This window comes from Xiphophorus couchianus, chromosome 22, assembly GCF_001444195.1.
Source record: "Xiphophorus couchianus chromosome 22, X_couchianus-1.0, whole genome shotgun sequence".
Lineage (NCBI taxonomy): Eukaryota > Metazoa > Chordata > Actinopteri > Cyprinodontiformes > Poeciliidae > Xiphophorus > Xiphophorus couchianus.
The window spans coordinates 6794765-6821187 of NC_040249.1; the positions used below are offsets into that span (position 1 = coordinate 6794765).

At 37.4% G+C, this 26423-nt stretch overlaps 1 protein-coding gene across 3 annotated transcripts in view; it reads left to right on the plus strand.

Annotated features, from left to right (window-relative positions):
* The window catches only part of grid1a (glutamate receptor, ionotropic, delta 1a), a 336282-nt gene extending 310385 nt beyond the window's left edge, over positions 1-25897 (plus strand). For 2 of the 3 annotated variants that reach the window (XM_028007822.1, XM_028007824.1), the window contains 8 exons: positions 2208-2309; positions 3408-3605; positions 3980-4307; positions 9929-10067; positions 15150-15345; positions 16512-16678; positions 20139-20379; positions 24971-25897. In XM_028007822.1, coding sequence (XP_027863623.1) covers positions 2208-2309; positions 3408-3605; positions 3980-4307; positions 9929-10067; positions 15150-15345; positions 16512-16678; positions 20139-20379; positions 24971-25408 — 1809 coding nt within the window. In that variant the 3' untranslated portion in view covers positions 25409-25897. Of the gene's footprint in view, positions 1-2207; positions 2310-3407; positions 3606-3979; positions 4308-9928; positions 10068-15149; positions 15346-16511; positions 16679-20138; positions 20602-24970 lie in introns of all 3 variants that reach the window. The other variant, XM_028007823.1, reaches the window with a different exon arrangement.
* The last annotated feature ends 526 nt before the right edge of the window (positions 25898-26423 follow it).

Consider the following 26423-nt stretch of genomic DNA (forward strand, 5'->3'; position numbering starts at 1 on the left):
GATGTCAGACTTTTATTGGCACATCAGTTAACATTAACACAGATGAATAAGTTGACATCATTACTCTGCCCACCAGCAGATGTGTACTAACAGCACATAAGTGACTCATGATCTACTTTCACATCAACATTTCTCTGACATCCTTGCAGCCAAATGTTTCTTACGCTGCATATGCACTAATCTTCACATAACTGACATCATTACTGTGCTTAGAAGAAACATTTACTGAGCGACACTTTTTAGGGGGACATATACAGCACACATTAGCTAGTGTGCCGTTAAGCAAGAGTCACTTCATTAATGAGTTTGCAGTGAAGCTATACATAGCAATGAACTGCACTAAGTTCTGCAGATCGGTTGTGACAGAAAGACTGATAATGAAATTTTAGCTCCGTTTTTTGACAGGCTCCGATTGCCTGACATGCTTCTCTTTCACAGTTGAATACCTCCGTTGCAGCTTTGTGTATCAGAAGTAATGATTTCTTTCAAATGCACAGCTTGTAATTTCAAGACTGTTTGTTCGGATCTTGCTGGTGACACAGATATACTTGTTCCTGTGTACTGCCCTCAAAGTTGCACAGAGATAAAACAAGAGCACAGAAAACCAATTTTAAAAAACATCAAGCTTTCATGTTCCGAGTGCTAATTGGCTAAAGGAACAAACATCTTCTGCAAGATACAATTGATCTATCTGAGAGTTTTGCTGTTTAAAAATAACGTTCAATCTTCCCAATGCCTTGTAAAAGTGTTTCTCTACAGATACGTTTAATGCAATGTGGTGACAGAGCAACACAAAGTACCACATAATTTTGAAGCAGAAGATGGAAAGGAAAATGATTTTCTTTAAGAAAGTACACACGTTGGATTAGAAATGGTCCAGTCAAAGTCAGACCAAAATCCACTGAAAATTCACAATAAAAATGATGTTTGGAAATGATCCCCTATAGTCTAGCTTGAGCTATTTTGCAGAGATTGAGACACTTTATCATCAAAACAGCCAAAGGTACTAAAGTTTACAGAGAGCAATGTTTGAAGATTTTTTTATTATTATTGAATCACATGTGAAAAATAAAAAAATCCACTTTTAACAAATGAAAACAAGCTTAATCAAATAAAATTGGTCTTGTTCTTTATAGTTAATGATTTCTGAACTGTAAATTTTCAGATCGGTACAAATCCTTCAGGGCTCAAAGTACAGGTGGTAGCTATAGAGTCTGTTGATCCAGATTTCTCTTTACTAACACTGTATATTGACCTTGATTATATGCAACTCTAGGAAGCACATAGACTTCAAAGCACATCTTCAATTTGAAAAGCTGTAATCCACCTATTTACCTGGGAATTTATCTATTTAGCAAAACGAAACTTTTAAAAACTTTTTTTTTTGGACAAATTTTCTATCTCATTATGGTGCAGGTCATTTCAGTGGGGGAAAAATAGCCTGGTGCTTCCTGAAGCCCAAAAGGACTGTGGTTTGACCTTGGGCCACGAGTCTTGTTCTGTCAGCTCAAATCAAAGGCCACTCCAAAGGACATGTCGAATCCTTGAGAATCCTTGTCCAGCCGGCAGCGCTGATTAAGAATTTAACAAACATCAGCCTCGAAGACCGGAGACAAGGCTCCAGAGGCTGACCATGTGGAATGAGAAGTTTAAAAAGTAAAGGATTGTGTGGACCCAAGGCACTCAAAGGGATGTCTAAAGCTCAAACTAGATGTGTGGTAGATTAATTTGGGGAGCATGAAGTCAACCTTAAGTGCTCTCCTGTTATTTTAATAGTCTTGCACATTTGTGTAGTAAGATGTGAAGAATGGTGCAGACTCCTTTTACAACCGAGGGTCCTGTGTCTTGTAAACCGGTTAATCACCCTCCACTGCTGGGAGTCGGTTGATGTAAACAAACATGGACCACTTACTATCAATTAAAGATGGTCAATAATGTGGGGATAATTACTGCGAGCAGAATTGTTTTAATTTTCTTCTGCAAATTGATTCTTGACTTACATGTGTGATGGATCGTTTTTTTTTTGTTTTTTTTAAGCTATTCTAGGAACAGCTCTTTGTGTTATAGTTTTTAATGTGCTTCGTAAATAATTAAATATAATTAACACAACATTTATCTGCATCTTTGTCCATTGGAGGATACTTGCATTTCCATTTTTACACAGTTCATTTTGCTAACCTCTCTGATTCTTTGCTCTCGCCCCTTAGCTGGCATCGTGGGACTCCACTCGTGGCCTCAACGGAAGCCTCAAGGAGAACCGGATAGAGAGTGGCATGGAGGGAGTGACGCTCAAGATTGTGACCTTACTGGTAAGCTGTGAAAAGTCACTGAATCTATTAACACTTTGGCCCAAGTCAACAAATGGAGTAAAAATGCAGTTAGGAAGGTAAGCACCAACATGCATGAGGTTGAATTTTACACCAGAGGATTATGGCTTCTGAATCGCATTAAACGCACTGAAAGCCGGTTTCAATCATAATTTAGCAATAAAACTCACAGCAGCTCACACATCTTAAGCGTTCATTTAGAAAGTCATCAGTAGTTTAGAGGAAGGTACATTGAAATGTGTTGACGATGTCCCATTTCAAATAATAATAAAGATCATTGTGTGCGAGCACACCAAGCATCAGCTCCACACACATTTTTTTTTCAATCCTGCAAAAAGAAGTCTTCACTTGTCTTGGAAATATAATGCATCTGAAAACGACTAAAGCACAGCAGCGTCTCTAAAAGTAAGACCGCATTTTTTTCACCACAGAGTCTCTGCCCTCGTCCTTTACCTCAATCATTTCTCCTCCCCTCCATTTTTCCTCTTTTCACATATGATTTACCTCCACCATATTTATTCACATAAGTTCTGCTCAGCGTTCTCCTGGCAGTGTCACTTCATCAAGTCATTTGCCCCTGCCCATTTTAACATCTCTCCTCTTTTCGTGTTGCCCTCCCCCACCCCATCCTGCTCGGCTCTTTTCACTCCACCTATTTAATACTGCCATGACACTTCCACTCATAAAGGGGAGCCATGGGGGGGAGCCAATAAATTTGAAATGACAATTTTCCTGTTGATGGACCATAGCAGTTGCCATGGTGCCATTTGTTATGGATCAACAGTTGCTAAGGAAACAATTTTACGAGGATGAAGTTTAATGGAGAACATACAGAAGCTTTTCATGAAGGCATCTTATGATGACTGATCGTGTCCTGCTTGAAGCTCTATATCCAACCATTAGATTTGTGTGCATCGAGATAAATGATGTGTCTGTGGTTGAGTAAAAGCATCCTCAGTTCTCAGAGTCTGTGCGTAAAACTCAGCCTTAAAATATGTTTCTCAATACTACTATGTCTGGACCGTAACATCATCTGAAACCTGCTTTTTAAAGTATCGACGATTATTCTGTTAAAAACAGGAGGAACCTTTTGTGATGGTGGCAGAAAACATTCTGGGTCAACCCAAACGATATAAAGGTTTTTCTATTGATGTCCTGGATGGCCTCGCCAAGATCCTGGGCTTCAAGTACGATATTTACCAAGTCGGCGATGGGAAGTACGGCTCAGCTCTCCCTAATGGGTCCTGGAACGGCATGATTGGAGAACTCATTGGCAAGGTTTGTACTTTTTGATTGTGTGAAAAGAGCAATTCCTATGCTTGTCTTGAAATTATATTTCTAAAAGTTAGTTCATTGTGTAGTTTAGGAATAAGAGCCTGTATATCAGGCCATCACTTCACAAGCTATCTTCATCTGGCTGCAAAATTGCAGTTCAACCTAAATAGAAATTGATACAATGACCTGCACTAAATAGTCCAAAAATTAACAAGTATGTGGTTTCCTGCTTTTTCTACAGAAAAGTATTCAGAAAAAAATTATGAGTGAATAAACAAGCAATTGGACTCTGAGTTATTTCTAACTAATGCTGGTCAAAAGCATGAGTTTTGGCAAAAAAAATAAAAACAGCTGCTTTTTTTTTTTTTTTTTAACAGCGAGCTGACTTGGCCGTATCTGCCATCACCATCACACCGGAGCGTGAGAGTGTAGTGGACTTCAGCAAGCGCTACCTGGACTATTCCGTGGGAATCCTGATGCGCAAGTCTGAGGAAAAGATCAACATTTTCTCTCTGCTTGCCCCATTCGACCTGGCCGTGTGGGCATGCATCGCAGCGGCCATACCTGTAGTGGGCATCATGATCTTCCTGCTCCGACGTATCCAAGCAGTCAGATGTCACAGCAACACAGGCCATCCACCACCTCCCACCTCTACCTCACTTCAGAGCGCCATCTGGATCGTCTATGGGGCCTTCGTGCAGCAAGGTCAGTTAATTAAAAATACAAGTAAAATTATCCATCTTGTTTGAAAATGTGCAAAACCCCCTAGGTACTGTGGTACTTTTAATACAGATTATGTTGTTAGAATCTCATGCCAACCCACACAAATTCCTACAGATAGTTGAAATTCACAACCTAGTGTAAAAAATAAATTGCTTTGAGATCAGATGTCTGAACCTAGGCCTCTATGGATCTAAATAGCTTAATTTTCTGTTTTACAAAATTCCATGTTTTACCAAGTAAACACATTAATCCAAAAATGTATCTTATTAAATGGTGAAAGTATAATTTTTTTATAGTTTCACTCCAAAATAATCTAAATTTAGCAAGGTTATTTTATTCTATGTTTCACTTATCAATAGATATTTTTATAATTTAAGTAAAAATAGCCTTTATTCCTTCCAGATCAAAGTCTATTCATAAAGATTCACTGTTCTGCAGTGCATATAAACGCAACAACGGAAGTTAACAAGGCAGATGAACATGTGAAGAGTATTTCATAACTAATGTCTTCATTCCACTGCACATTTCTAAGCCAATCAGGAAAAATTTTACTTTTTTTAGTACAGAAAAGCTGATCTTTGACATTACAAACACAGTGTGCCTGCCGGCTGCTGTCACAACCACTAAGGTATAATAACTTACAATAAACAGGAAGACGTATGTGGATGTCACCATGCAACAAATGCTGATTCAGTAGATGGAAAATTTCAGGCACAATGCCCACCTTAGCATTTTTTAAAGGTGCCTTTCTGAAGGAGGACACCCCATCTTTACGTCTGGTGCCGATCCAGGTAGGTCTGGTCGCAACAAATGACCAATTTTAAAGCTCAGACTGCATCTATCAAAGTCTGGCGCAGTGCCTGTGAACCTTTTTTAACCCAACACCCACTATATTTTAAGATAAGCTAAATCCAGGCCTTTTTATGTGCATTTTTTTTTCACATTCTCATTTCTGGCTCATGTTCCAGTGGTGCCACTTTTTGATTCAAGTGCTTTTTTTTTTTTTGAAGGAGCTAGGGGGCTGATGTAAGATGCATTGATATGGATCTGACTGCTGATGCTTGGTGTGCCATTGTTAGTAGTTGAAACTTGGCATTGTCAAGAAAATCCGAGCTCATCCCACTTCCCCATGCTGGAGATTTTAGTTTAACAGTAATAATAAATAAAGTTATCTTTAAAATGAATCACTCAAGTGACATCAAGGCCCAACAGTAGACTTAAGTGTCAATAAAATAAATCTAGTTGTGTGTGTTGTTTTTGTCTCATGCAAACTTTGCTTTAATTCTACTTTTTTCTATCTAATCATAAGAAATCATAGTCAGTCAGAGAGAGTCATTAAACAGGAAAAGCAGGTTTCCTGGAAAAAGAGGAAGCAAGTTTCCAGCCTGCAGATTTATAAAAATAGCTGAGACTATACCTTATTTTAAAGCATGAAAGTTTAAAAAATTAAATCTAAACATTTTGAGTAATTTGATAAGATTCAAAGTAAAATACTTATATTAATATTGGTTTACTGGTAATAATACTTACACTTACATTTGTGGGAACACTTACAAGAAAAACAAGTAACTGTAACTTTGGTATCAAATAATTAGAATCATGGATTATTCTTGGTTTCTTTTCAGAAAAACATCTGTAATAACTCACATTAAGATTATAATAAGTATAATTAATAAGTTATGGTTATAAAATCATAAATGAATGCTAAATCAGAGAAGCTAAAGAAAATAAATGTAATATAAATGTGATTTTGACATTGAACTTGAAATGGTGTAAAAAGGTGTAACTGCAATTAAACATCACTGATATGTTGGAGGTAGATGGTAGGTGAAAGGTGAAAGGAAGGGAAAAAGGGGAACTAACAGGAGAGCAGAGATGATCAATGCTTTATTTAGAAAATGTCGTGCAGGCAACAGACACAGGAGGTTGAGCAACCCTGAGACATTAGCACAGACATCATGACATGATGTCTCTTAAGACAGTGATGGATATGAGATCATCTGTCTAAGCAGACAGCCAATGAAAACGCACCAAAAGGGTGGATAAACCCTATAAAAGGTGGGTGCAAAAGAGGAACCTTTCGTTGGATCCTCCGGGCAGCTTCGAGCCAAGATCGAGATGGACAAAGAACTCTGCAGCTGAAGAAGAGCCGGGGCCACAGAGCCGAAGACTGTCCTGTGCATGCATGGGGACCAACCCGTCTGGCCCACAATCTGTGGCTTCGAATCGCACTTCTCTCATCGGCTGGGTTCAGACCCCAAAGACAAAGATGAAGACAAAGGCAAAGACAAAGACGAAGAACTGGTGCCTTTTTTCCTGCCAGCACCAAGTCCTGTGTGACCTCACCATCCATGCGGAGAAGAAGCTCATCAGACCTACAGAGATCCCTGCCTTCGCCGATCAACATCTTCCTCCTGCTGCAGCACCTTCTTCATCATCAAGCCAGGTCTGGGGTTCGAAACACCAAACTCCGTCCGTCTCTCTCAAAGGTTCCCTTTTTTAGTTCTCAGTGTCAGCAGTAGGGAAAGATAGACTAGATGATTGATTTTACTTATTTGATTATTTCTGCTACTGAATTAAGCTGTACTGACCCTTGCAAAAATGCCTTACTAATAAAATATTTAGCATAAAGAAAATCTAAAGATGTTGTGGACATTCAGTTAATGAGTCACCTTAAAGTTCTTTGATGGTTGTAAAATAGCTGTGATGTTTGATTCTGGAGAGGAAAAAGTGGAAAATGTTTTTAGGTTGCTGGTAGCCCATATTTAAAACATCATCCTTGGGACTCGACCGAGTCACTAAAACCTACCTGGTTCAATAACAAATGCAAGTTGTAAAATAGAGAACGAGCGACCGTTAACAGGTGTGCTCTGTGAAACTAGTTGGCTGTAGGCTGCTCAGTCTGGCTAATTCACAGGGGGAAGAAGGGTGGGACACCTGGATGTAGGCCGTCAGATAACCAGGCGAATCGTTTCTCGAAACCAGCTTAAACAGAGTTTACTTCAGTTCTGGACAGGGTAAATCCCAGCAGATTTAGGAAACTCAATTAACCCGTTAGAAGGAGAGCTGGTAGCACATCTCCCCTCTCAGAAGAGGAAGTATGAGAGTGAGAGAGTAGAGACAGAAAGGAGGGGGGGGGGTGTTGCGCAACAACAGCATCCAAATATTCTGAGAAATTCATAATGGTATGCTGCCACTTAGCTGGTTTATGTCGTGTGTTCACCCCCAGATACCGAGTGTCAATACAGTTTTTTTTTTACAAACAGGAACTGTTCTTTTGTTCCATATGGGGGTCATTCAGAGGTAGGATATAATCCAAATCATCCCAGAGACCAAATAGATATAAAACCTTTTTCATTATTATTAAAGTGTTTAATCAGCTTATTTCATAGATGAAAGCGTGTCCCACTGAGGAGCATGGTTAGAGCCAATTAAATCTGAACATGGACAATTCACATTCAGTAACCTTAAAAAAAAAAAAAATTAAAAAACTCAGAGCCATGTGTAATAAAAATGATTGATGCCGTAGTAATGATACATCTGACGAGACCTTTCGTTTTATTTTATTTTTTCCTTTAAGCTTTCCTGAGGGTTCAGCTGTGCCGGTTGTGACACTTTCAGACAAATATGTTTTCATCACTTTTCATATTCTTGAAACTTTCAGATGACATTTTCCATGGCTTTCCATTTTAGGATCAGGATTCAAGATGACATTTTTCCTCATACATTTCTAAACCCGTTTTTTTTATGCCTTTGCGGACAACAGGCGATTACTACCAAAACTCAACAGCAACATTACTGTCATAACATTCTTTATCTGTCATAAAATGAGAGAAACAAGGATTAGAAATTTTAAGGCATTAAGAAAAATTAGCAATACTACAGTTGCTACATGACAAACAGTCATAGTATTTACACATACAGTATACCAGTTGTATGTTAAATCCATAGGCAGATATATCTCGAGTAATACAAGTAACTTTTCAATGGTATTCTTTTCAGAAATCAGTTGAACTGAAGTAATATGTTGGAGGACCAATAAGTAAATATTTTCCTCCAAGTACAGAGATGCTATGCCGTCGTTCGAACAATCTTGACACTGCAGGTTGTCCTGGATGCCTTCCAAAAATAGAGTACTCTAGGCTACAAAAGCTTATTGTTCAAGCTGAACAGCTCAAGCTGGATGTTAGGGGAAAGGTGAGTGGAAGGAAATATGTGAACTGAAAAAAGTTCAATAGCAATGAGGAAAGCTGCCAGGTTGAGGATAGGGAGGTTCACCCCATTTAAAAAAAACATGTCCTGAACCCCAACTACCACTGTTGCAGGCCATTGGTCTAAAGTGAAATTTAGTCATCTATTTTTTAAAATCAAGGTAGCAGATTCTGGAGTCACAGAATCCAAGTTGTTTGAGTATGAATGAGCAGTTTCCACAGTCAGTGATGATTTAGGGGGCTATGTTATCTGTTTGTGTTGGTCCACTGTGTTTTATCAACAGCGCAGGTATCCACCAGAAAACGCCGACATGCCTCTCTCTGCTGACCGCTTTTACGGAGATGCTTCTTCACCTTTTCCAGCAGAACTTGACCAAAAGTACCAATACTATGTCCAGTAACAATGGCATAACTGAGCTTGATTAGCCTGAAAAATGATTAGATAATACACGGAGTATCGTCAAGAGAAAGGATGAGGGGACATCAGACTACCAGACTCTGCTACCAGGATTTCCCGGAGACCTGAGCAGAGCCTTCAGGCAACATTACACTGATGAAGTTCCAACTCAAATGTTGAGAACATTTACTTTGAAATATGTTGGTCCTATATAATATTACAAAATGAAAAAAAATAATAATAATTGGGTTTCTATTAGCTGTAGATCGTAAACATAGTTAACAGAAATAAACATTAGCTGTATCAATCTGTGTGTAAACAATTTGAGATCCACCAATTGAATTAACGTGTTGAAACTTTTCTGCAATATTGTAATTTATAGATATGTACCTGTACAAATGTGACCACACGAGAAAACCCATTTAAAAATCTAAGAACACTAGAATCCAATAGAACTGCAATAAAAAATGCAGAAAACAATCCACTACATATTGCAGCTGTAAAATCTATATTTCCCTGCCACCATCACAACAGATAAGCTGAAATAAATCAGACTTCAAGACCCCCGATAACGATGAAGTACAGTTTGGGCCGTATTTAAGTTTTTTGTTCACGTCTATTTCACATCTGTTGTCTTGGTTCAGTGTTGACATTTACTCCAAATCAGATATTGGAGCCATTTCAGCCCAACTGGAATGTTCTGTCAGTCAATAGAAAAGCAATCTTTGGATTAGTTGAAGATCATTGCTTTGAAATGGTTTATTACCATTGTCTCATGTTTCGAATAATAAACTTGATGTCTTTATTTCTGAGTTGTGAAGACTTTGAGTAGTTTTCATATTGATATTTATATTTAGCTTTAATTTGGAGGGAAAAAAAGGCAATATCTTTTACTGCTGCTGGCGGGGATGTTTTATCACCCTGTTTAAAATCTGTAAAAATGGGATATGCATTTCTGGGTGGACTTGTAAACTACTTTCATCTCAACCCTGCAGGCAGCGACTCAATTCTGGGCTCAGTGGCTCTGCGTATCGTCATGGGCAGCTGGTGGCTTTTCACCCTCATCGTGTGTTCGTCCTACACAGCGAACCTGGCTGCCTACCTCACTGTATCACGCATGGACAATGCAGTCAGGTAAAAACATCTTTTTTTTTCTTCTGTCACACTATTTGAAAATATTTTGTTTACAAACACTGGGGAATTTCATTCAAACTTGGCGATCATGAGAACTTGTATCTCTGCATATCTCTAGAGATGTGTTATCGACTGGGTACATATGGTGTACAGATTGACTTTGTTTTCTTCTCAGCTCCAGTGCTTTTTTTTTTTTTTCTTCAGATTTTCAATACTTGAACTTGTGGTACACACGCAACAGTTTTGGTTAAAGATTCATCTACTGGGATCGGCTTCTTTCTGTATACAGCTCCTTTAATTTTTGACCTGCTAGATAACAACCGACCGTTTCTCAGTCTACATGTTATCTGCCAGTGAATCCACTTTGGTCTGATGTCCTTCTCTCTCTCTAAAGAATGGGCAGAAAGACATTTGATTGTATTGGTTCTGTCAAACAGCCACATGGGGACATATCAGCAGACTGAGCGAATGCTAAGCAGCACATAGCTCACCTGTGACAATACATGAGAGCAGCTGTTTTTAAAATGGCATTTGTGGGAGACTATTCCTGTGGTATGTTTCATACATTTTAAAGGACACCACATCATGGCAGCTGAAAATATTTGAGCAGGCAGACATAGTGCATTCTGGACTTTGTTCACTTATAAAAATGGATTAAGAACTAACAACCTTTCTTTCATCTAGAGTGATTGTTAAAAAATTATATTTGACTGAACACAATGAAACTCAAGAACTGAACAGTTCACAGTGTGACTTTCCATAGAAATCATAACCCATATTTTCCAGATCGTCAGTCCTTTCAGCTCTTTTAAGTAACGACTCAAAATTCGACAAGAAAGGAAGCCGGGCTACTGATGTGTTGCCCTGCAATGTATCTGATGTGTGTTTCCCTTTGGGAAAACATTTACATTAAAGATAATTATAGTTCCCCCAGGGAAAGCATTTCTATTGAAGATGATTATAGTGGTTAGCTGCATGGGAAAAAAGCACAGGGCTTTAGAATTTTATAGTTCACAAATTTAATCTAACCAAGCAACTGAAATACACACCCTGGCCACTTTTTTATATAAAATTTGCAATTATGAGTTGGGTTTTACCTATTGTAATTCTTTATGACATTTTTCCAAAAATATGTGAAGCATTTTCCTGAAACCCTTTTTTGCACATATGAGCATGACAGCATTGCACAGTTGCATTTATAACACTAGTCGCACGCTCTACCCCTGCGCCACCACAGCAACCGGTTTTCTATTTCTAATCCTTTCTTTCAAAAAACAAAGAAAATTTTCACATTGTCATAAACGTGCATTTCTGTGTAAAAGTTTGATTAATTGATTGATTAATGTAAATACAATTTGGAATAAGGCTGTAACATAAAATTTTAATCGGTGCAATTATTTTCCGGATGCACTTTGGCTTATTTCAAAAGATTTAAAATGTAATGGTTGTGTTTTGGCATTCGCCCCTCTCTTGGAGCTTCACTTTCACAAACTTCAAAGATGTAAATAAAGGTCAGGCAGAGTGCAATCTTCCTTTGAGGTTGGCAGCTGTTTTTTTGGGAGAGGTTGTGAAGTTTGAACCGTCATCAGCTAAGGGACAGATGGTACAGAAACTCTGCAGACACACTGCTTCTGCCATTCTCATTCTTCTAGACAGCACAGTACACAGACGCAGAGAGACGTTTCCAGTGAGGCTGCAGTGTGAAGAATATTTTTCAAAGTCAAGGATACAGTCCAAGATGATACAGTAAATCAGGTACAATTAACATATTGTAGGCACAGGGTACAAGAAATTGGGTAAGAAGTGTTGGTACCCTTGGCTTAGAAAAACAAAAACTAATTCAATGCTTTTACTGTTGATGAAATTCGAATTGAACTGGTTGTTATCATCCAAACTGAAGTGGATGTGGATAATACATGCAGTTTGCTGAATAGTTATATCACTATGTTTCTATGAACGTATTGTCTCATTTAGGCAAAGTACTGGACATTCGGTAAAGTTTATTGTGTCATACAGTCGTTGGTTTGTGTTTGAGAAAATTCCTTTAGTTTGTTTCCCCCTTACCGACTAAATCTGATGTCTTGGCCCTGGTGAATGTATGATTTGAATTTTAAAGTTTTGATTCAGAGAGTTTCAGTCCAGAGCAGCAATAAGAGCTGAAACTGAAGAAATCAACTTTCTGAGAGCAAGTCAGGAACAAATAAGTTTTTTCCAAGAAGCCCACTCTAGTTATTCTATGTGGGGAAAAAAAGATATTAAGAGACTCACTTTATAATTCACATAATAACTTTTGTGGTTATATGAAATTTTAGGGTTTTTTATGTGTGTACCTTTCAATACTCTGGTTGCAGCATTGTGAGATGACATTTTCATTGTATTGTTTGGACACCTAATTAAAACTATATTGCAGTAATTAATTATGCAAGAATTAAAAACATGCACTGGCTTTTCTGCTTTGATTTTTGAAGGTAAGCTCTTTATTTTGAAGATGAAGGGAAGACTTTTAGTGAGTTACTTAATTTGTGAGGTAAAACATAAGAACTTAATAGCCTCGATTGCCTTTCATCTTATCTTGTCAATATGAACTATAAATTTGGATACAGATAGTGTTTTTTCTAGCATCAAGGACCAGCATTGAGATGTTGGTTTTACCTGAATTTAAGAAAAAAATAAATGCATCATCTACACTACTAATGGATATGAATTCTGCAACATCAAGGGGAATAAAATATTTTAGAAAGGAGTTAAGGATTTTGACAATCTTCAGAAGGCATGTGTCAGGAATAAGAACTGCACAAACAGTGCAGAGGGAAGCATTCTTCCTAATTAGTGCATTTTATGAGTAAAGAACTCCATAAAATCTTTACAGCTAAGCCCAGAGGGAATCATTTATCTTCAAATGAATTATGGCTTTGAGTCAATTTTGCCACAGTTCTACAGGTAAACTTTGGATTGTTCTGATCATTGTCTATAAGCTGACTGTCTGTTAGCCTAATTTATGACTCCAAATCCAGTAAGAACCTTATTATTTTTACTTTTTTTTAACCAGTGTTGGTAAATTATTTATGAATAATTTCATAAATAATGAAACTAAAATCATGGCTAACTGTGTATTCCCAACAACGATCATCTAACATCTAAGTAAAAATTAGAAACATGCACAAAGTGTTTTTTTTGTTTGTTTTTTTAAGAACCCCTCCATATAGAGTAAAAAAAGAGCTGTAATCTGGACTGTTTGTTAGTTCTCATTCAAACTCATTTGAGCCAATATAGGAAATAATGGAGCAATTATTGGGTGTGTTGCCAGTTGACCCCCCTGCTCTGTCCGTGTTAGTTGTTGTGTCCTCGGGCACTTGGTGGTCAGAAGGTCAGGTGGCACCAGAGCATGACAGCCTCACTTCTGACAGTCTGCTTCAGGGCAGCTGTAGCTACAAAGTAGCCATCAGCATGTAAATGTGTGCATGAAAGGGTGAATGACTGAATGTAGTGTGAAGCGCTTTGGGGTCACAGGTCACAATGCCAAGTTAAATCTATTAAGTGATGGTGATATTAATGTTCCCAGCACACAGAGTACAGTTTTCCTGTTAACTGAATGTGATGCATATTATCTGTCATCATTGATTTAGCTTCTTGTACAGCGAAAAATCCTGAAACTTTTTTATTATCAATGATAAACTTTTTTTTTCCCTCATTTCATCTTGTTGTGGGAATGTTCTGAGTTTGTTCAAGATGCGGATTGGAGGAAATATTAAATTTTATACATTTAAAAAAAATAAAACGTATCCAGCCAACCACAGACACACTCCATGTGTGCTGGCAGATAAAATTCATCCATACAGAGAAAATGGCTGAGTTGAACCTATTCACAGCTTTCACAATACTTATTATTTGAGATTGTGGCTCTACTTCAATGTTGCTTACATAACTAAAAATATGCCTGGCTTGGCATAAATCAAGTCATTACAATCTAATGGTCAATGCTGATAAGGTAGATGAGAGAAGGCATGTCTGATATGAATTTCTCATTGTGATCCGATTATTTGAACAAAGGACAAACTTAGCAATAGTTCTGTTCTTTTATCTATACATCCATCTATTTATCTGTCCAAGTATGTATTCAGAATGGTAACTTTATGCTAGGCATTTAAATTAAATATTTGTAAGTATCCATGAGCAGCAGACTTTAAAATATTAAAACAAATAAATTAATTAATGACAGCTGGTTAGTCACGCCATTTAAGTTTATTTAAGTTAACTGGTCATAAGTTAAATTTATTTTCATATGTAACTCTCAAAAGTAAAAAAAAAATAATAATCTGTTTTCGTTGCATTTTATTTTTTAAACTGATGTAATTATATACAATTTTCAAAAAATTGTTGGAAAACCCTCACTGGCATTAAAGCAATCAAACTCTTCTTATAATTACTGATCAGCTTTTTGCACGTTTTTGCATTTTTCATCGGGTATTTCAAGTACTTGATTCTTTGTCATCAGCTCCAAGTGAAAGGTCGCATTGCCATCACCCTAATCTTTACCTCCCTTCACATATTCTCTACTAGATTCAGCTCTGGACTCTGGCTCGAACTAGAACTTAGTATTCTAGTCTGATAAACATGTTGATTAAATGAAAATGTTACATCTTTCAAAGTTATGAATAATTTTGGGCTGAACAGTATATGCAGAAAAGTAAAACCAAGAAGGAAATCTAAAACTGTGTGGATGTTTCAAGTAATTGATAAATAGCTGAAAGGAGGCTAAAGGTGTGTAGCTAGATGGATGTATGGTTGTTTCAGTTTGGAAATTGCAATGCTGAGCCTTTTAAAAAACAGTAAAGTCCCTTGTTTAAGTCACTAAAAGTTGTGGAGTTGTAAAATTTTAAGCTTGACAAATGTGTTTAAATATGAAATTATTGATGAGAGCAATCATTTGAATTTAAAACATGTGGATTAATCTATCCCTTAAGTTCATTAAAAAGGACAACCAACATTGTGCCAACACGTAACTATGTGTTGATATGTGGAAATAGTATTTAGAGAAACCTATTGGTGCTTTAATACTTTTCTTTTTTGCCCCTAAATAAGGACATTCCAGGACCTTTCCAAACAAGCGGACCTTGCCTATGGGACAGTGCGAGACTCAGCCGTGTACGAATATTTCCATGCTAAAGGCACCAACCCTTTGGAGCAGGACAGCATGTTTGCTGAACTCTGGAAAGTCGTCAACAAGAACAATGGCTTTGATAACTCTGTTTCAAGTCCATCAGAGGGCATCAAAAAGGTGAGAGTTAATGGTGGCTGTTAAATCCTGGAGAACCAACTTGTAGTGTACCATTAATCCTACAATTTAAAAATATCTCTCCCAAAATATCTAAATTAGGACTAGGGCTTTGCTAAGAAATACAGTACAAAAGGCAATAAACATAACAGGGCAGCTTTAGTAACGTGTAATATTTCAACATGACAAAACAGATGTTTCTATGTTAAGAAAATAATGTAAATGTCTGCAAATATTTAAATAACAGACATTAGTAAAACAATTTAATCTCTTTCATATAAACAAAGCAGACTGCATATGATTAGACATCTTGACTTAACTAGATTGCATTTATAGTAACACGATGACAAATGTTTCCTTAACTTCAAACTTTGTGTAACGGAATGACATGTTTTAATTCTGTCTTTTAATTGACAGTATTAACTTAAGCATGTACAAATTTACTGTAAGTTTATTTCTAGCCCTGTAAAGACGTACATTGGGGCTGACCTCTGGCCATTTTTAAGCTGACAAAAAAGAGAATTTAAATTAGACTGTGGCTAGCAAATCTAATTTTGTGCCTTGCATTATTATTTCAGCAGAGAATCTGGAAGTAAAAAGACATTTTAACACCATATCCTAAGAAATTCAATAGTGTGGTTGTTGTTCAACATTGACTCAGACTGTTTTTATTCTTTAGAAAACATTTAAAATATTTCGATCTAATTGTGTCTCCTACTGAAGATAACTCGGTGCACTGCCCCACTAGCAATGCAAATTGAATCAAGAAGGACAAAGTATTCTTGTATTTTGATTTGAAAGTAAAATAATGATTCTATTTTTTTTTTTTTTTTTTTTTTTTAAAAGACAAGGGCAATAGAGGGTAGGTTGATGTAATTAAACAACCTTGATGATGCCCGAGTAGAATACAGTCTGGTAGGAACTACAGTAATACAAAATGTTGAGTCATTAGTACTCATTGTATTGCTTTGCTTTAAGTTTTTAATTAAATTTAAATCTGTTGTAAATTCATTCTGCAACTTTAAACTATGCTATTTAATGAATGAAACAATGCCTGTTGAAGCTTTGGAATCCATGTCTGCGATGCGTTGCTATGAACATGCCGTTACGTAATTACCATGTTCCTGTTTTTTTGCATGGGTGTTGTGGAAACTGTTTCAAATGTACAGGCAAAGCGGGAGTCGTACGCCTTTCTGTGGGACATGGCGGTGGTGGAGTACGCTGCCCTGACAGATGACGACTGCACACTGACTGTAGCAGGAAACAGCATGAGCACCAGAGGCTACGGCATGGCCCTGCAACACGGCAGTCCGTACAGAGACCTCTTCTCTCAGAAGTACGTATCCTGGTAATCGCTTCATACCGTCCCATATCGATCCAATAAGAATTAATCTGGTAGAAAAGGCAGTGGTTTTTAATCATTCAAACAAAAGACTTTTGGCATTTTTGAAGTTATGACTGTAACTACCACCTGAAATAAAAACATCACCTTTTATTGGCCGATACGCTGCTCCACACAAATCTTAATTAAAAATTAGCTTTTTTTTTTTTTTTTTTACAAACTGCAGCTTAAAATATTTGCTACAATCAAAATTATTTTAACTGAATAAAGTGATATTTATTTTTTCACAGAAATTAATTGCTTTTAGAACAGCATGCGGTTTCTTTGCATGCCTGTATGTCCACACAATGTGAACCTTGATTTATTTTGAATACACAGCACAGAAACTTTGTCCAAGAAAATTGTTTGGATGCTTTTCTCTAACCATCAAATCAAAATGCCCGATTTTATATATGATTTATTAAACACAGGAAAGCTTGATGGGAAAGGCTCTGAACAAGCAACAAGCAGAACAAGCAGAATATTATGTACAAAAAATAAAAAATGCAGAGGACATAAACAACTCTCACAGTGACGAGGGGAGATTTGTAGGGTAAAACATTACAGCTTATTTTGTTCATCATCAATTGGAAAATGGAACATGTGTGACATGAATTGTATATTGCTAATGATGAGGTGAGATAATGTGTCAACATGATGTGAAAGTGTTCCTGTTTTTTATAACATGAGATGTGAATGGGATCAGAAACCACTGTAATAAATCTCCTTTATGAAGAGAAGCACTCTAACACCTGAGCCACATATGGCTCCAATCTGGAGTCATTGAAAGGTGTGGATAGAATACCAATATTACACTGAAAATGTGATTTCCTAGACCCGCCATTAATATATTTTGCACAGTATTTTTAGGTAGATCTTCCAAATACTCAATCGGGGCAACAGTGTTTCTCTAATCTGTGGAATTTGATTTTAAATATGAAGATTAAACTGATTGAAAAGAAACGGAATCCACATCAACGTTTAAGGTCAGGTGGATATAACCCTGTATAATCACCTACTTATTTCACTGTAGACACAGAAAACTCTGTATGGGCTCAATTATGTCATTTTGTTCAAAAAGCACAAAGCTTTATCATATGTGTATGCGCTTGTACTGTAACTTAGCAGCCATGCAGGATAGAATCTTCTTGTTTTCACTGAATTTGAAATAAAAAAATTGACTGATATTCAACTGATATTTATTTTATTACTATAGAATAAAAGATTCCACTATATGTGATAGCTTCACTCAGGCAGATAATAGTTGTAGAAATTAAGCATATGTATGCTAGCTGTTTTCTTGAACAGCATTTGGAAGCATTTAGAGATGCATGAGCCAATCATATTGTGGCAGAAGATAAAAAAAAAAAAAAAAAATCATTCATGTACGAAATTCTTATAAAAGTTGTCCAACACTGTGAAATGATTAGTTCCTATGCATGAGTGGTTCTTCAGCATGGAATTACATAATATATCTTTCAAAAATAATAATAAATTAAATCTCTTACATACAGGTGCTTTCAATAAATTACGATACATCTAAAAAGTCCATATTACTAATTCATTTTATTTAGATTCAATGCACAGTGGGATTTTTTTATCATTTTCTCCTATAAAGAAACAATAAAATGATTTTTAAATTTTTAATAAGACCCAATGGTGGCCTTCAGCTCATTTACATTTTTGGATTATGTTGCATTTTTGCAACTGTTTTTTTTGGTCTAAACAGTTGCATCTTCCTTTTGATAGTACCTCTTAGACCAGGGTCTTGAGGGCCTGTCTCCTTCAACTTTTAGATGTATCTCTACTTCAACACACCCGAGTCAAATAACGAGGTCATTAGCAGGACTGCTGTGCTCACTTAAAACTTGTAAAATCCCAATGAAACGTCACTGATCATTGAAAGCCCCTCTAGCCTCTGTGCCTTTCAATTCTTCCTCCATACCGTGGGACCTTGATTTCCAAATGAAATGAAAACATGACTGTGGTTCAGTCCTGTTTCTCCCGACCCCTGTTAAAATGCTTCTGGCATTGCATTTAGCTCATGAGTAGCTTAGCAAAAGGAAGGCGACAGGTGTAGCCCATGTCCTAGATGGGTTTGTGTGTGGTGCCCATGAAGGACTGACTCCGGCTGCAGTTCACACTTTGTGGATTTCTAAACAGTTGCGTTTACTTTGCTTCACAGCTCTCTAAAATCTGCAGTCATCCCCGTCCTTTTTGCACTTTCCCCCCCACTATTCCTTCTACTCAACTCTGAAGAGCCAGCTTCTTTAGCAGTGACCTTTTGTAGCCCTCCATCCTAGTGGGGGGGTGGATGTCAAATCAGTTTTCCTTCCCAAAATAAGACAAGATCACATTTCTGCTTTAAGAAAAAACAAGTCTGATGGTCTCAACTCTAATTCTAATTAAACTGAATTCTTATGAGCTGTGAGGCATAACCAAAATTAACAGTAATAATGTGTATTCTAATGTGTTTCACCTTTTTAATTCAATCTCTGGCATAAATGAACTATTCAATTACGTCAAAATTTAATGAAATGCACCTGTAATACTATTCTCATAAAGATATTATAGGTGTATGATCTTATATCCTCCAATTCTACCAAAGTTTTGAACCTGAAAGCAAACATTTTATTTTATGTTTTCATTATTTATGATGTAGTATAAAATGACACAAAATACTCTGCTGGTTAAGTATATCTTATCACAACATCTAATTCTGAATTAATAGGAAAACTAGCAGTGTCTATGTACCACTCACTTCTATAAAGGCTTCCTAATTACAATTGAACTGAACCGCTGATCTCGCCTGTGTGTGCACTCCAGCTGAATTTATTCCTTCTATTGCTTGTGCTCTTATACATTAACTGTACAGTTTGTAAGGTTGTAGCTGTATTTAAGTGTTGGAATTCATTATCATGCAACAGCACCTCCATCCGCCCTCATCTTTTTCTTTTCCTCAAAAACTGGGCTTTTAGATCTTGTTTAAAATCAATCATTATGTTTTGCACTCTGCTGCTGTAAACTAAAACCTGCAGTGTTTAATAGCACTTTACCGTGTATGGGTTTTTAATGATCGTACAGTCAATGCAAATGGATACCATTAGTGGTGCTGCATTTTTCCTTATTAGATTTATTTAATGAGCTGTGCGATTTAATTATTGTTACATAATAATAGTGTGGTAATTGCTCTGATCTGCCCAAGAATTATTTTCTAAATTTCTTTCATGTTTTGTCCATAAAAAGTTGCTAATTATCAATTATCTGCTCTGCTATTTCAGCAATTTTATCAGCTAACGTTTAATTTTGATCATTGCATCTGATGGATTTGCCTGCTGTCCTGCTGCGATGCAACATGAACATGCACGTCTAAGGCCAAAAGGGTCTGAAACCAATCTTTTTTTCCTCTCTGCAGGATTTTGGAGCTGCAGGAAAAAGGCGATCTAGACATCCTGAAACAAAAATGGTGGCCAAAGAAAGGCCGCTGTAACCTGCAGAGCCACGCAGACGCACAGCCAGAAGGACGAGCGCTGCGTCTCCACAGCTTTGCCGGCGTATTTTGTATCTTAGCCGCCGGGCTTCTGCTCGCCCTCCTTGTGGCGGCGCTGGAAACCTTGTGGAACAGCAACTACTGCCGGAGAGAGCAGCCCAAAGAGGTGACCACCGACAGCTCGTCGGGCCAAGCCCTGCTAAACCAGAACCAGGCCATGGTGGTCACCACGGGTCCCCTTGCCCCACCAAGGCCTCGGTCGAGACCCAGGCCACCGGGCCCCCCGGTCCTGCCCAGGGATGCCACTGCCACACTCTACTTTATGGATCCAGCAGGCGGTGACGCCAGCCCCGATTTAGTAGAGCTTCAGTACACCCAGTTATAATAGGTGTGCCCTTGGTGATAGTTCAGACATCAATTTGCTCATTCCTTCTCATGTCGGGAAAGAGGCGGGGTGCTCAGGCGGGGACTTCTGAGGCTTCTCTCATGCTGGCACTTAAGAGAAATGACGATTGGTTTCACAAAAATCTGTCGCTGGTGCTCATGTGGGAGAAGCTGTGAAGACAAAAGTATACATCGTATTGTTAATTCAAAACCACAAACTGAAATTGTACTCTGAGTCGATAAGCGCTTCAGTTGTGCAATAGCTCTCTTTAGCTAATCCATTCAAGTCTTATTGCTTTAGAGCTCTGCCTTTATTTTGCTGCTGTGAACTGGGCAGCCCCTCCGCATGAGGCGTCCAGACAACTAAGGCTTGACATGGATCCCTAAACTAAAGTGTGAGCCTTTACCAACCTGTTTGCCTCCACAGTCCTACAATACTGGATGAAAACACCCATTTAAAGTCCAGTCCCATGACAGAAACAGGACCAAATTAGAATGCACTTTGATGGCAACAAGAACATGAGTTACTGTTGGTAACATCTAGTTCAGAGTTTGATTGCATCTCTGCTTTTATAACCGCAAATTCTTGTCATCTGAAATTCAAAGGCTGCGATATTTGCAGAATACTAGGTGTAGTCATTACGTTTGTAGGCATGTTGAGGTGTTTTCACCCAACATCTTTCTTTGTTTGAAGTCCTATTCACTGTAAAGCTGAAGTTTAAAGCTGAAAGGAAAGAACCGAGAAAGGAGCAGAGAAATGAGGGATAATTAACAATAAAAAAAAGTTCAATATGTTGCAGGTGATTTCTAAAGCTCTGTTCATAATAACTACATCTACACAATGTTCACGTTGACAACACTGCCTATAGGTTTTTTTTTGTTGTTTATTTCTTTCCAAAATGTCTAATATTCCTCTAGGATTTGAGAAATTATGTTTTACAATAATCTTTCACAATGATTGCATCTTATAATGTAGTATGCAAACAAATATTTTCAGTTTAAGTCAAATATGTATTAAGCAAAACCTCCAGCATAACAAAAATTAATTAAATAAGTCAATACTTATGGTTTTACAAAAAACCTTGAATATTCAGAATACCAAATATGATGAGATTCAACATAAAAATAAACAAAAATATGCCTTTGTTCAATCATATTTCTCTCCAAGGGATGAGAATGAAGATCTTCATTTTACATATATTGGAAAAGTGAAATAGTTTGTGCAATCTGACTTTTTTCTGTGTGTATCAGTTTAAAGATATTAGTCAAGGATCATTTTTAACCCTTTGCTTTCTTTTAATTTCTGCAAGGGTTGCAAAACTGTCAAAGCAGACATATGGAAAAAAAAAAAAAACACAAAGCGACTGTCTTATTTAGGAATATTGTTCCTCAGAACAATTTCATACAGCTTATTTTTCAAGCCTGCAGAGAATGAGCATATTGTATTCAAAGGATTTGGTTTGGGTATCAGTTCAGATTTATTGGTGGCACCATGGACAGTGTGTAGGGACAGTGAAAGCTGTTTAAAATGAAAATCTACAAAACAATTTAAAGGGATCAGCCAAATGGTTTGACGTCACTGACAAAGCTTTTCTTTTTTTTTTTACCTGGCATTACTTGGACAGGAAAGGAAAAGATCCATTGCACTAACAATCTGTGTAATTAGATGCTACTGGAGATTTATGTCAGGATCAAGACTGACTCTCTTCAAGACTGACTGCGACTGAATTAGAGTTATAGCTTAGTTTTATGCTTTTATCCTAAAAATTATCCACTCAGCAATCTTACCTGCAAAATAAATTCCATAATTAAAGAGCAGCAAACCTTTTTTTGCTCCCTTACATTTACCATACGACTGAATGTTAACCTTTTAATGACACTTGGCAATGTTTTTGTCTCTGAGCCGATCGTAGAAAAGAAAGTACTGAGATAAATCAACTCTACAGTACTATCTCAAGATGTCTGCAACTTTTGACATTTTAAAATGCAAAAAAAGCTTTAAAGTGTAACTAAATAACACAACATTTCATCAGTATTAAACTTAATTCACTCACTAGAGATTTCTCCCAGATTCAGTCAAAATAATACGAACAGAGCATTATTCTTGAACACAAAAATATGGGGGAAATTGTAAAAATTAGTTGTGCATCTGGATCGGGGTGTGGCTGACATACTCCTATACAGTAGGAGTTTCACTAAGTCCTCCTGAAACTGTCAACATTTTTAGAGTATGATTTGTACAAAGAACAAAGTCCTTACAAAGGACAAAGGCATTGTAAATACGACAAAACTGAAGATTTGCCAGTGAGACATTTGAGCTCTGGATAGAACCAGAGATGTAGAAAGGCAGTTTTTTTTTTTGTTTTTTTCTCCAAAAAACATTTCTCAACTTTATAATCTTAAGGCCATTACATTTTTTATTGAGGATAGACCCCCCTTCTGGTGTTTTAAGATCATAATGCTTATAAAATGCATTAAATGGGACACACGATTGCAGTGCAATGATAATAGTTTTTTTTTTTTCCAATTGGTTACTAATCAATGTTTAGTAACATTGATTCTGATCAATGATCTGATCATCAATACTTTCTGAAAATGTCAAACTTCTTTCTTTTTATGACATATTATGTGACAATAGTGGAGGAGGTTGAGAGTTTTGATTCACCCAAATACCCAATACAACCCAAAATACCAAACTGATTGTTTATAGTCGATTGGTCGCTGCAGGGCATTAGGGCAGTGCAGGGCAGGGGGCTGGGCAGGAGTGCACATCATCCATTATTTCATCTCATAGTCTGTCCCGTGTCTCACCGTCTTGTTTTGTTTGACTTAGATGGGTGCATGAATATGACAAAAAGAAAATGAAGCATGAAAACATTTATTGGTTAATCTGTCTCAAGCAGTCGGATTCTTTGTTTGGCTTCATCTCCCAACTAATAGGTATTTGAAAGCCATTTTAAAACCAAAAGTTATTTTTTTATAGAATTAGAGGGGTGCGGTGAAATCTGCTGACACAAGATAATTTAATCTCAAAACATAACGAAATTTCTTACCTTAGTTTAGTTTGTTTTGCAAACTGCTATCCAGCTGCTTTCATCCCCAGGTAGTAAAATGTGTTAAATCCTGTACAGCCTGTTAAATCTAGGTCTAAAACTGAATTTTAAAGCAATTCTTAAACTGCCTCTGTGTTGATTGTCTGCTAACAAACAACTGCTGGGGCTGAGCAACAGCACTTATAAAACCATAATTTTGTTTTGCTTGTTTTGTCGCATTTTCAGCACTTGAATAGAGGCTGACTAAATGAGAAAAGTTAGTTATTTGTCGTGTCTTAAGGTTTTCACAACTGGCTAACCAAAGTTGCTTTGGTAATTGGTGCCAAATAGAGCCATATCAAAGATTCCAATAGAAGATTGCATTTTTTTTTCCTTTCAGTCAAAATCTGAAATTACAAGAATGATCAAATTGGATGATTGCTAGAAAGAAAGAAAATTTATGTCATTGTTCAGACCTTCTTTTCACCGATTGGCCCTGTCCACTTCAATGGCAGAAAGCCCAGACTTAGCAGTGAAGAGAGAGAATCGAGCATAATTGCATAGGAAAGCGATGACCAGGGTAAAAATAAAGACCAGTCAAACCTATGAAATCTTCTTTGAAATGTTTTTTTTTCTATTATTTTACTATCTACCTTAGTATTGCTAAACTCTTGTCTAGATCTCATGAGACCAACATCATGCATCTTGTAAGCTAGATGCATCATCACACTCCTACCAAGAAATGAATATTAAGTTACCTTATTTAAATGTTTAAATGTGTCTCCGCATTTATGTGTTGCATTGGAATCAGTGTTGTGACCAGATGATTCTGACTGTGGATGTGTCTCGCCTCACGGTCAACCAATTATGCAAAGCAAATTAAACCCCAATGCATAAAGCAACACATTTAAGTTGAAACTCAAATTGGAGATATTTTTTGACAGTAACTGAGTTTTATTATTGAAAACTCAGAATATTGACTTAAATATCAAAGTAAGAAATCTGTATGAAAAAAGCTGGAATAGACTTATTTCAGCATCTTTCAAACTCGCATGGAGAATGCATGTTCTTATGCTGGTAGAATACTGCACTGCGTGTATTTAGAAGTAAAATTGAAAACGAGGCCTGCTGTAACAAATCTCTTCTTTCATTCTGCATTTTCATTTCATTTCCCCTAACCTTTTTTTTCCCCCAACTTGGCATTTATTTTCACTTTTATTTATCATCCCCCTCCTAAATAACACCCTTGCTCTTTCTGTTTCAATAAATCCTCCATACACAATTCTTCCTTTTATTCTACATCCACTCTTTGGCACTGCCCTCCTTTCCATCCATCTTTAGGACAAAGAGGTGAACCTGGAACAGGTCCACCAGCGTTTGAACAGCCTCCTGGACGAGGATCTAGCCCACAAGCAGCTGCCAGGTCAGTCAATCGAGATCTCCACCCTTGACATCGGCAGCATCCAGCCCAGTCAGTCTCTGGAGGCCTTGTCTGTTCGAGACTACCCATCACACCGCGGGCCCCCGCCTCTGTCCGTGACCACCTTCCTTCGGGAGAGCCACGGGGCAGGAAGGACACTGGGAGCAGCCGCTGGCAGGACCTTGCCTCTGCCGCTTAGCAGTGCCACGATGCCCTCTATCCGGTGCAAACACAGAGCACCCAATGGGGGTCTCTTCCGGCAGAGCCCAGTCAAGACACCCATGCCATTGTCCTACCAACCAGTGCCAGGAGGACCCATCCCAGAAGCCAGAGCGCCCAGCCATGGGACATCTATTTGAGCATGATGAACGTTCACAAACACTCGAGCTCAAACAGAAGAGTCCGGAGCTAACTGGAGTGCCTACAGTATGAGGAGATATAAATAAACACTACAAAGGATTTTTATTACCAGTTGAGTTGAACACACGACAGGACTCTAAGACTTTCATGTAGATATTTGTAAGTACAAATAAAAAGCAACATTAAAAAGTGTATTTTGAATATTCTTCACAGTTGAGTTAAAAAAAAAACAACAAAAAAAAACTAAAAGATTGAAAAAAAAAACGACTGTTCGAATGGCTTTGTAAATTTTGTTCTCAATGAATAAAGGTGACAATTCTTTGCGGTTGTTTTCTAAGTGCCAAGTTTAAAGATGTTTTCTTTCAGATCAACATTAACTGATTGTACTGTGAGAATACATAGGGGAAAAAAATGACATTTCACACTACAAAATACATGGGAAAAGTTGATTTTGTTTAATAAAAAAAATAAAAACTAACACCAAATGACCAAGCTGTGTGTTTGAATACATATCTCAAAACAGCAGTGCACTGTTACAGTATCTGGGAAATGGGAATAATTTTGTAATTGGCTTTGCATTCTCTGAGTCTGGAGGAAAAACAGGAATGTTTTCTGTATACTCCAAGCTTTCTTTCTGAGGAAGAGTCAGGGGGACTCTTCCTCTACAAGCACATATTGCTAGCTCGATCGTTTTGTTTAAGGTTGCCTTTAAATATAGAGCAGCGTATTGGAATAGTGATTACGTTGTGTTGATTGTAGTCTATAGGTTCTAATTTTTTCATCTATTCCGTATGTTGAGTGGGCTTTGTCCATCATTTGAAAATTGCCTGCTCTGTTTCCAGTACACCGTTTCTACTGCTTAAAGCCCCTATAAGGTGTCAGATATTTTCAAGGATGTACTTTATTCAAGTTGTCTAAACCACAGACACGCACACACCTGTAGCTGCACACTGCATGCTAGCCGGTGTTGGTAATAAGGACAAACACACCAAGAAACAGAAAACTTACAATTTA